Source organism: Akebia trifoliata, chromosome 6 (genome assembly GCF_017979445.1).
Source record: "Akebia trifoliata isolate Shusen 1 chromosome 6, ASM1797944v1, whole genome shotgun sequence".
In the NCBI taxonomy this organism is placed as follows: Eukaryota; Viridiplantae; Streptophyta; class Magnoliopsida; order Ranunculales; family Lardizabalaceae; genus Akebia; species Akebia trifoliata.
Genome location: NC_141380.1, coordinates 29,208,709 through 29,222,736, shown reverse-complemented (window position 1 = coordinate 29,222,736; position 14,028 = coordinate 29,208,709). Strand labels below are relative to the sequence as shown.

The window sequence follows — 14,028 nt, the reverse complement described above, 5'->3', positions numbered from 1 at the left end:
TCCTCTGCATTGAGATGTTTAAAGTAATTAAAATGAGAACCAAAAGACAATTTATTTATTTATTTTTGAAGTGGAGATAAAACTCTATTTTCTTTTTAAAGGTTGTGTAAGGGGCAATATAGTAATTTAATTGCAACGTGCTTTTTAACTTCTAAAACATAGTATAAAAAGGGAAAAGAAGATGAAGAAGCTTAATATAAAAGCTAGAGACAGAGAATAAACAAAACCTTAGCATTGGAACATGTGTTAAGCCAATTGTATTCCATAGTAATTTCAAAATTAATGAGTAAAATTTTGGTATTCAATGGTGAGAAAAAAAACCCAACAACTAGGAATAGCCAATCAGACTGATAGCCGGGAGTCTAAGAAACCACATCCATGGGTTTAGGGTGAGTGCACCACCAAACTATATATGCCATGGCATTCGTTGAGAGTTATCTCTGTGTCACATACATTACTAATGTATATTTAGATACGCATGCATGTATACAAGCAGATAGACAGCTACATTTGATAAGGAATCAAGATGAAGTAAAATGTCACATTCCTATAGAATAGGAACTCGGGATCTACGTGGCACATTTTGGTAGCAGTTTAAAACACATCGGACTCCTAAACAAGCTGTTTTCTTCATGTCACACAGCTCGATGTGTTTAATCTCCAACCAAAATGCGCCACATACGCCATATGTCATTGTAGGAACTGGACACCACTCTGGATCGCAACTCTTTTATAAGTTGCATGATTCACGTGGCCAAGCCATGCAAGATACATCTCCAAACAGTAGCCATGAGGAACAAGAAAGGTAAATATTCTCTCATTTTCTTTTCTTTTCCTTCTTGAACCACCACCAAATGCATGGAGTGAGGATGGAGGAAGAAAACATAAAGGAAGCCAATTACAAAACAATCAACTCTCTCTCTCTCTCAACTTCTTCTACATTGTCATGGTAATGTTGCAGCTTTCACCCATTCCTGTGATTCCCACACCAAAGCTACCCACTATTGGCTTAGTTCGTCATTGCCAGAAATCTCCTCAGAGACTTTCTTCTACTGCTCCTATGCGATTGTTTATATCAAATTCACACCAACCTGAACATCCTGTTTTAGCACTTCCACCTCCTAGCCAGGTCTGCATTAATCTTCTTTCCATTTGGTTTCATAATTTGATCCTCTTATTCCTTACTATACATATATAGCTTGTTTCTTCATATTCACAAGTGGTTAATGTGATCTCAAAAAATTCGAGCAATTCTCAACATTGTTTTTTTTTTTAATTTTTTATTTATTTCCCTTCCAGAATTAGAATATTGGTTGTCTGTAAATTATGAGAATGAAACAAAAATTTTATTGCAGAGCGTTGCAGCTATTATTTTTGGAGATGGCTCGGAGTCGAGGCTCTACCCATTGACAAAAAGAAGATCGGAAGGGGCCATACCCATAGCAGCAAATTATAGACTCATTGATGCAGTTGTGAGCAACTGCATTAACAGCAACATAACCAAGATATATGCTCTCACACAGTTCAATTCCACGTCCCTTAATTCCCACCTTTCAAGAGCTTATTCTGGGGTAGGTCTTGGGAGAGAGGGATTTGTTGAGGTTATAGCTGCATATCAGAGCCCTGAACATGAAGGTTGGTTTCAGGTTTGTACCCCCAAATATAAATCGTTACTGACAGATTTTGAGACTCAATTGTTTGAATTTCTGATTCTTTAACTTATTGGATTTATGGGTTTTGTTTATATTTTCAGGGGACTGCAGATGCTGTCAGAAGATGCTTATGGGTATTGGAAGAGCATCCAGTAATTGAGTTTCTTGTCCTTCCTGGTCACCATCTCTATAGGATGGACTACCAGAAACTTATAGAGGCACACAGGAATAGTGGAGCAGATATCACGGTCGCTGCTGTTTCTGCTACAGAGAATCGAGATCCAGGTTTCGGGTTTCTAAGAGTAAATTCTGAAAATCAAGTTCTTGAATTCAGAGAGAAGCCAGAGGACGAACCACTGAATCCTACTGTAAGTTCCCCACTTTGTTCTCTGATGTAATGTGTCCTATTTTATGTTTAGTCTCCTATTCTCTTTTAAGCTTTTGTTTCTGTTAATTGGAGTGTTAATAAAGCGAAGGAGGAGTACATACATAACACATAATTGGGGCTTTTAATTTGTTGGAGAAGTTTCAGATAGAAAGAATGAGAAAAGCCAAAGATGTTGCTCGTAGTTTTGGAAGTATGGGGATATATGCCATAAATAGAGATGCAATGATAAAGCTTCTAACAGAGTACTTCCCCAACACAAAAGAGTTTTCAAGTGAAGTGATACCAGGTGCAATTTCTATAGGAATGAAGGTCAGTCTCAAGCTTAATGCATGTGTGAATGTGTGTGTGTGTGTGTCTAGATGATGAAACATAGAACTAGAAGGAACGCTATGTTCTCTTTTGCCTTGTCAGGTTCGGCCTTACATATTTGATGGGTATTGGGAGGATATGAGAAATATTGAAGCATTCTACCAAGCCAACATGGAAAGCACAAGGAAAATGACTTCTCGATTCAACTTCGAGTCAGTAATGTTAACTTCGAAATGAAAGTTTTTCACCTAACATGGGCCCATATGAACTAACACAAACTCCTACTTTCATATCAGCTTCTATGATAGAGATTCCCCGGTCTACACTCTGCCACGCTGTTTGCCTCCTACTATGATAATGGATGCTATCATAACGGATAGTGTCATTGGAGATGGTTGCATCCTCAATGTAAGAACTCAGTCCTATTGACATTGATGAAAATTTATGCAGAGTTTATGTGAAAATTCATCTCATTTTTTTTGTGAATTTTATTTCGACGATTGTTTGGATTATCTCTGGAACTTGATCAAGAGTAGAGGTGCAAGATCAAGGACTCGGTAATTGGTATGCGGACTTGGATTGGTGATAAAGCTGTGATTGAGGATTCAGTGGTCATGGGTGCTGATATTTACCAAGTAAGCCTACTATTTTAATTTTAATTTTTAATTTTTTTCCTTTTGCATATGTTGTCCTGTCTTTTTTCTCATGTTTGTGTTTCCTCAACAGACAGATGACATACAAATAAGCAATGGGATGGAAGGGAATGTCATCCTTGTCCCCATTGGTATTGGACAAGGGTCTCACATAAGGAAAGCCATAGTAGATAAGAATGCAAGGATTGGCAAAAATGTTAGGGTACTGAACGATACAAAATAATCTTTGAATTTCTTCGTATAACTCTGTCCATTTTCACTGTTATGTCAAATTCAGCAAGTTCATTTTATTCTATATTAAATGAAGTGATCTACTTGATCCAAAAGATTTGTTTCAGTGAATTTCTAAATAATAACAAAGAGTTGTGATGAATGCAAACGGTAAATCATACGCGGTTGACATGGCAAGGGCACAAAATCATATATCTTTTTCTTCGGGATACACAGGATAAAGATCTGTGGTTCTGTGCCCTTGGCGCATCAGCCACGTATAATTTACTGCGTGCATTCATCATTATTCAATAACAAATACCCATTTATGTTTTCCTGTTTTTCTGTAAATATGTTATGATGTTATTCTCCCTAAAAACAAATACCCAAATGGTATCATTCTTTTTGTAAATCTCATTCTCTGTATTTGCATTTTTAGATCAACATATTTTCTTAATTTGGCTTCCTGACTTTTCAAATTTTATTTATTTATAATAATGTTTATTCTAAGCTCTCTTGTGTGTCTAACTAACATCTTGTATAGCTGATTTGGGGTTTCTGTATTTTTGTAGATTATTAATAAAGACAATGTCCAAGAAGGAAACAGGGAAGATTGTGGGTACATTATTAGTGGGGGAATAGTTATTGTTCTAAAAAGTGCAGTGATCCCAGATGACTGCATCCTATGATGAAGAGAATTTCATTCCTTGCAATTCACATTATCCTCTGTATTCGTTACTTAAAATAAGCGAATGTGCAACTATCAGAAAATTAATTTTTTTGGTAGGATTTTAATTCTATATTTTGGGAGCAAGCCAATGTCATCATCCATATGTCAGTGAATAATATTTTGTCAATAAAGAAAAGTTTTAGATTTCTTTGTATATTGTTTTAATTTCATATTTAACATATCAGATGTTATTGTTGTGCAGATAGCAAGCATGCTACGATTAGTAGATTAACATTAGGAAATGGGCAACCCTCTTAAGAATTCCAAGAACCTGAAATTTTGCAAAAGAAAATGAAAAAAGTTTATAACAGTAAATATCCACCGCAAAATTCCTTAAAAGTGTCGTTCAACAATAAAAGCTATAACGATAAATATATCTGTTGCTGTAGTAATGAAGTTGACAATTTTGACAAATTGGTATTCCACAATAAAAATGTTGAACTCAACACTGTAAGAATGATTCAGATTTATTATTTATTATTTATTTTTTTGACTTCAATAGTGTATATATATCATAGTTGTGAAACGAATACTCGAATAAAAAAATTACAACAAAAATTTGAAAATTTTAGAATATCTACTTTGTTCTTCATTTTTTTAATAAATCATCAAAATGAATTGAAAATATATCTAAATTTTAAAAATTAAGAGTATATTATTCTCCATTTCTAACTTACGATAAAATTCCGTTGGAAATTATTGCAATCATTATTTAAAAACGTAGGTACGTGAAGAAGTGCAGAAAAATGTAGTTTGGATGTTTCAAAAACATTATAACAAGATATATATCCTTGTAGATAAGTTAGGGTCTATTTAAAAAGAAACCCCTCCGAGAGAAATAAGAATGAATCGAGATACGAGATGTTGCTCCTAAAATTTCTCCTCACTTTGTTGGATGTACTTGGCCTTGGCGGGAAACACTTCCAACATAGCAAATTTGAAAATATCATCATTGCTCATGGAGGAGTCTGGGAAGAACAAGAAGAAGCGGATGAGAGAGACACAACAGCAAAAGACAAGTGTTGTTGGAGGGTTAGAAGACATTGAAGATTTCTCCAAACGAGACACCCTAAAGATTAGGGCTTCTCTACTTCAATGGTACGACCAAAACCAAAGGGTTTTGCCCTGGAGGAGTAGTAGTAAAACCCACCACCATTCCCAACAGGACCAAGAACAAAGTCTTCGAGCTTATGCAGTGTGGGTTTCCGAAATAATGCTTCAGCAAACAAGGGTTTCCACTGTCATCGACTATTACAACCGTTGGATGCAGAAATGGCCCACCCTTCATCACCTTTCTCAAGCTTCTCAGGAGGTACCGTACTACTACTATCTATCTTTGTTTGTTTGCTTGCTATATTTCACACACACACACACACACTTACACAGTAGTAGCAGTGCAGGAGGTCAATGAGATGTGGGCTGGTTTGGGTTACTACAGACGTGCTCGCTTTCTGTTGGAGGTGAATAAAATTTCTTCTTCTCAATTATTTCTTTAATTAATTTCCCTAAACTCTATCATGTAAATGTTTATAACTAATTTCACCATCTTAAGGGAATGTGGATTTTGTAATTTGTAAATTTTTTTTTCTATGCAAGGGTTGTATGAATGTGTTATCCAAATGTTGTGTAAATGTCTTGTATTCTGTTGGGGTTACGCTGAACTGCAGGGGGGGTTACAGAAAGGGTAATTATTTGTTATTTTCTTAAGGGTTTCCTATTTTTGGGAGAGAGAGACATGTTTTCACTACTCCTGTTTTTCTAGAGATCTTTAGGGTTGTAAAACTTGAAAGAAAATAGTGATTGGATTTTTTAAGTGATCTGTGGACGTAGGCACACTGCCAAACCACGTAAATCCTGGTGACTCCAAAGAATGTTATTATTATTTTTTTTTTGGGTGCAATTTTGGGTTATTAAAAAAATGTGTTTTTCTCATCCACGAACATGCTTTTATATTCCAAGTGGTAATGGGTTGTGGGATTAGGGAGCAAAGATGGTTGTTGAAGGAGGGGGTGAATTTCCTACAACAGTTTCTGCTCTTCGTAAGGTTCGGGGAATAGGAGATTACACAGCTGGAGCAATCGCGTCTATAGCTTTTAAGGAGGTGAATAGCTAGCTAGCTTTTACTACTTTCTGTTTCATAAATTCCTAGTACATAACTTTTAGAGTTTTGCAATTTCAGGCTGTACCTGTGGTTGATGGAAATGTAATTAGGGTTATTGCTAGACTGAAGGCCATTTCTGCAAATCCAAAAGAACGGGAAACCATCAAGGACATTTGGTGAGTTTGAGTTCTATTTCTACTTCAATTTCTGGTTTTGTGGGGAAGGAAAAGAAATTTATTTTATTCGATATATATATATATATATATGTAGGGGTGGTTCATGGGACATATGTAAAAACAATGGTTTTTCAAAATATGGGTTAGAGGTGTTGGATTGAGCTGATTTTTTTGCGAGGATGGTCACTACGATGAGAAGATCATCCTCACGAAAAATCAGCTCAATTTGAAACTTCTAAATCCATCAAAAGTGATTTACAAATTGTGGAAATTCTGAATTTAATGTTATGATTTTTAGGACTTAATTGGCTGAAATAAACAGATTTAGTCAATGACTAAATCTGGTAGATTAGCAGATCTTATTGTGCACCCCTTGATCAAAGGGATTGTTATTTTAATTTAAATTCTTTCCTTAGTTAGGAAAGATTTGTATGGTAGACCAGCTGTACTTTTTTCCCTATATATTTCCTTGAACCATATACTGAAATTTTATTCAGAAATAAAGAATATACTTTTCCCTAAATTATATTTATGGTATCAGAGCTGGAAATCTGATTCTTCCTCCCTAAAATGGTGAAATACGGTGCTGTCATGACCGGAGATAACCCTGAATCCCCAACTTCTGACCAGTCCCAAGTCCAAGTTGAGACACCTAATTCTTCCTCCATCACTACTCTTTCCGGTAGTGATCTTCTCTCCATATCACAACCCACAAGTTGGATGGAAAAAACTATCTGCAGTGGGCACAATCTGTCAAGATTGTTATCTGTGGCCGAGGCAAACTCGGTTACATCACAGGTGAGCTTGCTGCTCCCTCACCAACTAGTCCCACCTACAACACTTGGATAGCTGAAAACTCTATTGTTCTCGCATGGCTTATCAACTCCATAGAGCCAAAGATTAGTCGTCGCTATTTATTCTTCAAAACGGCTAAAGATGTCTGGGATGTAGCCCACAAAATGTATTCAGATCTTGGCAATGCTTCTCAAATATTTAAACTCCGGTCAAAGTTAAAGGCTTTAAAGCAAGGTACAAATTCAGTGACTCAGTACTTTTCTGATCTTCAAGATTTATGGCAAAAACTTGACCTATTCATTGATGATGACTCCGGTTGTGCTGAGTGTATTGTCAAACAACGGTGCAAGCTCGAAAGTAAACGGGTGTATGATTTTTTGGCTAGACTGAATCGGAATCTTGATGAAGTCCGTGGTCGTGTGGTGGCTCGAGATCCTTTTCCTTCAACAGAGGAGGCATTTGCTAAAGTACGACGTGAAGAGGGACGTCGTAAGGTGATGTTATCTGATGATCCTCCTCTCTCATCTAACTCAAAAGGATCAGCCTTGGTGTCCAGGAACTTTACTCCAAATGAGAGATCCAATCATGATCCACGCATGAACAAGCGAGGTGAACGACTTTGGTATGATCACTGCAGTTGACCTGGTCATACTCGTGAGAAGTGTTGGAAACTCCACGGCAAACCTCTAGATTGGAAGCCAAAGGGGGCAGCAAAAAGTCGTTGTTTCACCTTAGCCGGAGAAACACTACAGTCTACACCTAAGACAAATCTGTTTAGCAAAGGACAGTTAGAATTGCTTTAAAAAATGATCAGTTCCTCTTCAATAGCACCATAGTTCCCTCAACATGATCCTACCACGAGCACAAGTTTGGTGGCACAAAGAGGTAATTCTGCAGTGGCTTTAAAATCACATATGGAAATTTCAACTCCTTGGATAATAGACTCTGGTGCGTCGGATCACATGACTGGTAATGCTTCACTTTTCCATATGTACATCCCTCATTCAAGGGACTTTATGGTGAGAATAGTTGATGGGTCTCTATCCAAGGTGGTAGGAATGGGTTCAATGGTCATTGCCAATAATTTGACCCTAAAAATCTGTTCTGTTGGTTCTCAAATTATCTTGCAGCCTATTGTCTAATAGTAAACTTACAAGGGATATGAACTGTGTTACTAAAATTGTCTCTACTCATTGTGAATTTCAGGACTTGGAATCAGGGAGGACGATTGGCAATGCTAAGGAGTGTGGTGGACTCTATCTTCTTAAGACTCCTAGTAATCCTGATGAACAAACTCTATCTACTAGTAGTGTGTCATTTCTTGTTTTGTCCAATAAAGAAAATGCTATTATGTTGTGGCATTATAGATTAGGACATCCTAATTTTCTCTACTTGAAAAAGTTGTTTCCCAGTTTATTCAATAATAAAACCGCTAAACACTTTCAATGTGAGGTATGTCAAATTTCAAAACATGTGAGACACAATTATCCAATCCAAGGTTATAAAACATCTCATCCTTTTTCTATCATTCATAGTGATATTTGGCGATCTTCTCGAGTCAATAACATTTCTGGATTTAAATGGTTTATCTCATTTATTGATGATCATACAAGAGTTACGTGGGTGTATTTAATGAGACAAAAATCAGATGCAGGTATCATCTTGAAAATTTTCTTTAGTATGGTCCAAAATCAATTTCAAGCTAAAATCAATATCCTTAAAACTGACAATGCCACATATTATTTCAATTCAATCCTATGAGACTATCTTTCAAGCCATGGAATAATCCACCAAAGTTCTTGTGTGAATACACCCCAACAAAATGGGGTTGCAGAAAGAAAGAACAGACACCTTTTGGAGGTGGCCCGATCCATTTTATACACCATGAATGTCCCAAGTTATTTTGGGGGAGAGGCAGTCCTCACGGCTACATATCTCATCAATAGAATGCCATATAGATTTATCCATTTTCAAACACCATGGCAAACCCTCTATCAATCTTATCCTCAGCTTCGAATACTCTCCTCCCTTCCACTAAAAATATTTGGGTGCACTGCTTTTGTCCATAACCACCAACCTAACTTTAGCAAACTTGATCCTAGAGCTATAAAATGTTTATTTCTAGGATATTCCTCCACACAAAAAGGGTATAAATGTCACTCTCCCGCTACGAAGAAAACCTGTCACTATGGATGTAACTTTCTTTGAGAATCAACCTTATTATCAAAAAACTCACATTCAGGAGGGGAACTCACACACAAATGAATGTAGTTTTTGGCTGCCTAATGTCACACCATTCGAGCCTACCTTTACTCCTGCATCTAATGTTCCAACTGTTAATCCGAGCCTACAAAATGAGTTGGAAAATGAGTCTCCTTAAAAAGAGTCATCCAATGAGCCATATAACTTTTCATCCGAGCCTACCTTGCTTATTCTCACACCAGAAAGTTCAAAAATGTCCCCCAATACACTCACTCCAGAAATCCACAATCAGACTACTATCAACAAAGAGTTACGTGTTTATTCAAGGAGGAAAAAAGTCCTAGAAGAGGAGTCTCCTACACTTCCTGAGCAAACTCAAAAGTCCAATCCGACTAATCCAAGTTCAGAACTTCCAGGTAACACAATTCATAACTCTTATACTAATAATGACTTAGGCATCCCTATTGCATTAAGGAAAGGAGTAAAATCCTGCACTCAACATCCTATACATCGGTTCATTTCATATAAGGGATTGTCTTCTTAATATCGTGCTTTGTTACTAATATGTCTACTATTGAAATACCTAGAAATGTTCAAGAAGCTCTAGGTAAGCTTGAGTGGAGGACAGCTATTGGAGAAGAAATTAGAGCCCTTGAGAAGAATGGCACATGGGAACTCTCTGAATTGCCACAAGGAAAACGATCTGTGGGATGTAAACGGGTCTTCAACGTCAAATACAAACCAGATGGAAGTATAGATCGGTATAAAGCCAGATTGGTAGCAAAAGGATTCACTCAAACTTACGGTATTGACTATCAAGAAACTTTCTCACCGGTTGTTAAGTTAAATACCGTTCGTGTTCTATTCTCACTAGCTACTAATCTTGACTGGCTCTTACATCAGATGGATGTCAAGAATGCATTTTTAAATGGAGACCTAGAGGAAGAAGTATATATGGAGATTCCACCAGGTTTTGAGACCAAGAACAATGCCCACAAAGTGTGCAAACTTCGAAAATCACTTTATAGATTCAAACAATCACCAAGGGCTTGGTTTGATAGATTCACAAGAGCAGTCAAGCAACAGGGATACATACAGGGGAAGCCGATCATACCATGTTTGTCAAACACTTTACAGGTGGGAGGATTTCTATCCTTATTGTTTATGTGGATGATATAATTATTACCGAAGATTTCCATGAATAAATTGAGAATCTAAAGAAGGAACTCGCTAAAGAATTTGAAATTAAAAACCTAGGATATCTCAAATATTTCCTTGGCATGGAAGTAGCAAGATCAAGAGCAGGGATTGTAGTTTCTCAACGAAAGTATGTCTTGGACCTACTCAAGGAGACAAGTATGTTAGGGTGTAAGCTAGCCGACACACCTATGGAACCAAGTTACAAAGCATGCTTAGAAGAAGATAGTCTACCTGTTGATAAAGGAGAGTACCAACGCCTAGTGGGGAAACTCATTTATCTCTCCCACACTAGACCCGACATTGGGTTTGTTGTTAGCTTTGTAAGTTAGTTTATGAATGATCCAAAAGTTAACAAAGAGACAGCGAATAGAATTCTTAGATATCTCAAAATGTCACCAGGAAAGGGGTTGTTTTTTAGAAAAATACCAGCAAAGAGATTGAGATTTTCATTGATGCTGATTGGGCTGGAAACATCACTGATAGAAGATCTACAACTGGTTATTGTACCTATGTTTGGGGAAATTTAGTCACATGGAGGAGTAAAAAGCAGACAGTGGTAGCAAGGAGTACTGCTGAAGCATAATTTCGAGGTTTAGCACAAGGAATCAGCAAAGGAATGTGGTTGAAGAGAATTCTTGAAGAATTGAAAATCACAAACACCTCAATGAAGGTATTTTATGATAACATGGCTACAATAAGTATTGCTAAAAATCCAGTCCATCACGACAAAACTAAGCATGTGGAGCTGGACCGGCATTTTATCAAGGAGAAGATTGAGGGTGGCATACTTAGTCTCAACCATACTCTAACAAATCTTCAAATAGTTGATGTTCTTACAAAAGGCCTTCAGAAAATTAAATTTGAACCACTGATATCCAAGCTAGGGATGATTGACATTTACTCCCCAGCTTGAGGGGGAGTGTGGAAATTCTGAATTTAATGTTATGATTTTTAGGACTTAATTGGCTGAAATAAACAAATTTAGTCAATGACTATATCTGGTAGATTAGCAGATTTTATTGTGCATCCCTTGATCAAAGGGATTGTTATTTTAATTTAAATTCTTTCCTTATTTAGGAAAGATTTGTATGGCAGACCAGCTGTCCTTTTTTCCCTATATATTTCCTTGAACCATGTACTGAAATTTTATTCAGAAATAAAGAATATACTTTTCCCTAAATTATCTTTACAAATTATTGGCAAAAATTGGCAAAAAATCGACGGTCCACATTCTAAATCACTTTTAATGGGGTTAGAAGTTTCAGATTGGACTGATTTTTTTTTCGGATAATCTTCCCATAGAGATCATCCTCACAAAAAATCAGCTCAATCCGAAACTTCTAACCCATATTTTGAAAATTTATTAATGTTACATTGTTTTTACATATGTTTTTTCATATGTCCCTTGATCCGTTCCCTATATATATCCAATTCATGTTGATGTCTTTTGATATTAAGTAATCTTCTTTTATGCTACGTGTAGCTTTTAAAGCTTTTTCTTTATTAAATATATGCTTTCATCTTTTGTCAAATTTACAGCATCACCATGTGAAACCTCAAAATGTTCTCTCTACTTCAATTTTTTATTGAAATTATTAATAAATTTAATGGTGTTCTTTATGAGCATTATTTTTGGGTGATGTTCAGTTAAAAAAAGGTTTGCAGTTGTTTAGCCGTGAGCATCACATGCCATACTTTGCACATTAATGGTATTAGTACAACATTACTAACAGTGATGATGATGATGATGCCATTATAGTTTTCGGCTTGTCATTGTTGTTGCCTCTGCCATATGACTTTTCGAGGGTTTTGACTTTTCTTTTTTCTAGTAAATTGTTAACATTTAATAGTATCTCTGTATTAGGAAACTAGCAGGGCAACTAGTTGATCCTTGTAGACCCGGAGACTTCAATCAGGCTCTCATGGAACTCGGATCAACATTATGCACTCCAACAAACCCAGACTGCTCTGTCTGCCCCGTCTCAGGGCAATGTCGTGCACTGTCACTCTCCAGAAAACGTCAATCTGTACAGGTTACCAATTACCCTATAAAGATTGTAAAGGCTAAACAAAGACACGATTTTTGTGCCATTTGTGTTGTTGAAATATTGGAAGAAGGAAACCTGGGCATTGAGGATGGAAGTCATAAGAGTAATGGATTTCTTTTGGTAAAGAGACCGAATGAAGGGTTGCTTGCAGGCCTCTGGGAGTTCCCATCTGTGCTGTTGGATGGAGAAGCTAATTTAGCAATGAGAAGAGAAGCAATAGATGAGTACTTGAAGAAGTTATTCGAGATTGACACTAAAGAGAAGAGTTGCATAATTTTGAGGGAAGATGTTGGAGAGTGTGTCCATATTTTCACTCACATTCGACTCAAAATGTATGTAGAGTTGCTGGTATTACATCTAAAAGGTGAGAGCACTTATTGATTATGTGTGTGTGTGTGTGTGCATGAGCTAGCTTGTCACCTTGTATATGATTGTAAATTTTCTGTTGCATGAAGGTGGGGTGAAAGTCTTGCATGGTAAAGAGGACAGAGACACTTTAGAATGGAAGTGTGTCGACAACGAATCCATTCAAAGTATGGGATTAACATCTGGAGTAAGAAAGGTATGGTTGCAATTTACAATTCAAATCATCGTGATTTAGTTTGTTGTTTTATTTAAAAGAATAAAATCTTTCATTCATCACAAAGCACACTACTAGTTGTTTTAGGAACATGGTTTGATCATTCTGTTTGATGGAATTAAGCTTCCATCATCCTAAATGTTGGCACTTTATTGATCTACACTTTTTAATATCTTTCTGAAATACTGATTCAGGCCTTCAATATGATTCAGCAACATAAACAAAATGGATTGTTGATAAATCCTACCACAAGCAGAACAAAGAAAAAGGCTAAGAAACTATGTTCATGAACGAAACTTCAGAAGGGCGTTGTTTGCTCCACTTCTTTTAATGTGCTTGAGGGCTGCCTGGCCAATGTATACAAATCCCCAAGCAGATTTTCTTGATTGTTTTATGTTTTATTTCTGACAGGGAGTTAGTTTATTCACCATGTCACATGTTTTATATTTGTTCACCACAAGTTACTTGAGCTATGTTGTGGTTATGTTGAAAAATCAATTTTCTTGTTTCCCGTGTGTATTATGCTGCTTGTTTTTGTTGAATATACTATTATTCCCCCTCAAATTCTGAGGGATGTCTTCTTAAACATGTACCAAAGACAAGCAATTGACCTTCAGTTTGATAGAACAAGAGATTTTGTGTTTAAAAAAACAAGGAAATGATCAATTTTATTGAACCCTGGATGATAATTTGGGTATTCTAAAAAATTTATAAAGGAAGTTACAATCCCAAAGTTCTGGGGTTTTCAGAAAAAAGTCCCTCCAGCCGGTCCATCAAGTAATTTTCCTTTTTTATTTTTAAGGTGTAAGGAGGTTTGTGGAGTCGGAGAGGATGACGATTCTAATTTTAATATTTCTTTGGGGTGATGTCGAAAACACCTTTTCAGGAAAAATTTTCAATTTTTTATATTTCATTATTTATGCAACAAATACCTGTGGCATTTGATCTGCTTGAAATGAAGCCAAACTTGATATCACTTTTGTA

At 36.4% G+C, this 14,028-nt stretch overlaps 2 protein-coding genes across 2 annotated transcripts; both read left to right on the top strand.

Moving 5' to 3' along the window:
• Nucleotides 1-740: 740 nt before the first annotated feature.
• LOC147400698 (inactive glucose-1-phosphate adenylyltransferase small subunit 2, chloroplastic-like) lies at nucleotides 741-4,044 on the top strand. The gene is made up of 9 exons (XM_086444535.1): nucleotides 741-1,129; nucleotides 1,356-1,646; nucleotides 1,754-2,020; nucleotides 2,179-2,349; nucleotides 2,452-2,561; nucleotides 2,646-2,757; nucleotides 2,886-2,984; nucleotides 3,076-3,204; nucleotides 3,785-4,044. The coding sequence occupies exons 1-9, from the start codon at nucleotides 947-949 to the stop codon at nucleotides 3,899-3,901; spliced, it is 1,479 nt and encodes a 492-aa protein (XP_086300661.1). The 5' UTR covers nucleotides 741-946; the 3' UTR covers nucleotides 3,902-4,044.
• A 752-nt stretch (nucleotides 4,045-4,796) lies between these two features.
• LOC147400697 (HhH-GPD base excision DNA repair family protein) lies at nucleotides 4,797-13,551 on the top strand. The gene is made up of 7 exons (XM_086446500.1): nucleotides 4,797-5,254; nucleotides 5,343-5,402; nucleotides 5,924-6,043; nucleotides 6,122-6,219; nucleotides 12,281-12,828; nucleotides 12,920-13,026; nucleotides 13,239-13,551. The coding sequence occupies exons 1-7, from the start codon at nucleotides 4,838-4,840 to the stop codon at nucleotides 13,332-13,334; spliced, it is 1,446 nt and encodes a 481-aa protein (XP_086302626.1). The 5' UTR covers nucleotides 4,797-4,837; the 3' UTR covers nucleotides 13,335-13,551.
• The last annotated feature ends 477 nt before the right edge of the window (nucleotides 13,552-14,028 follow it).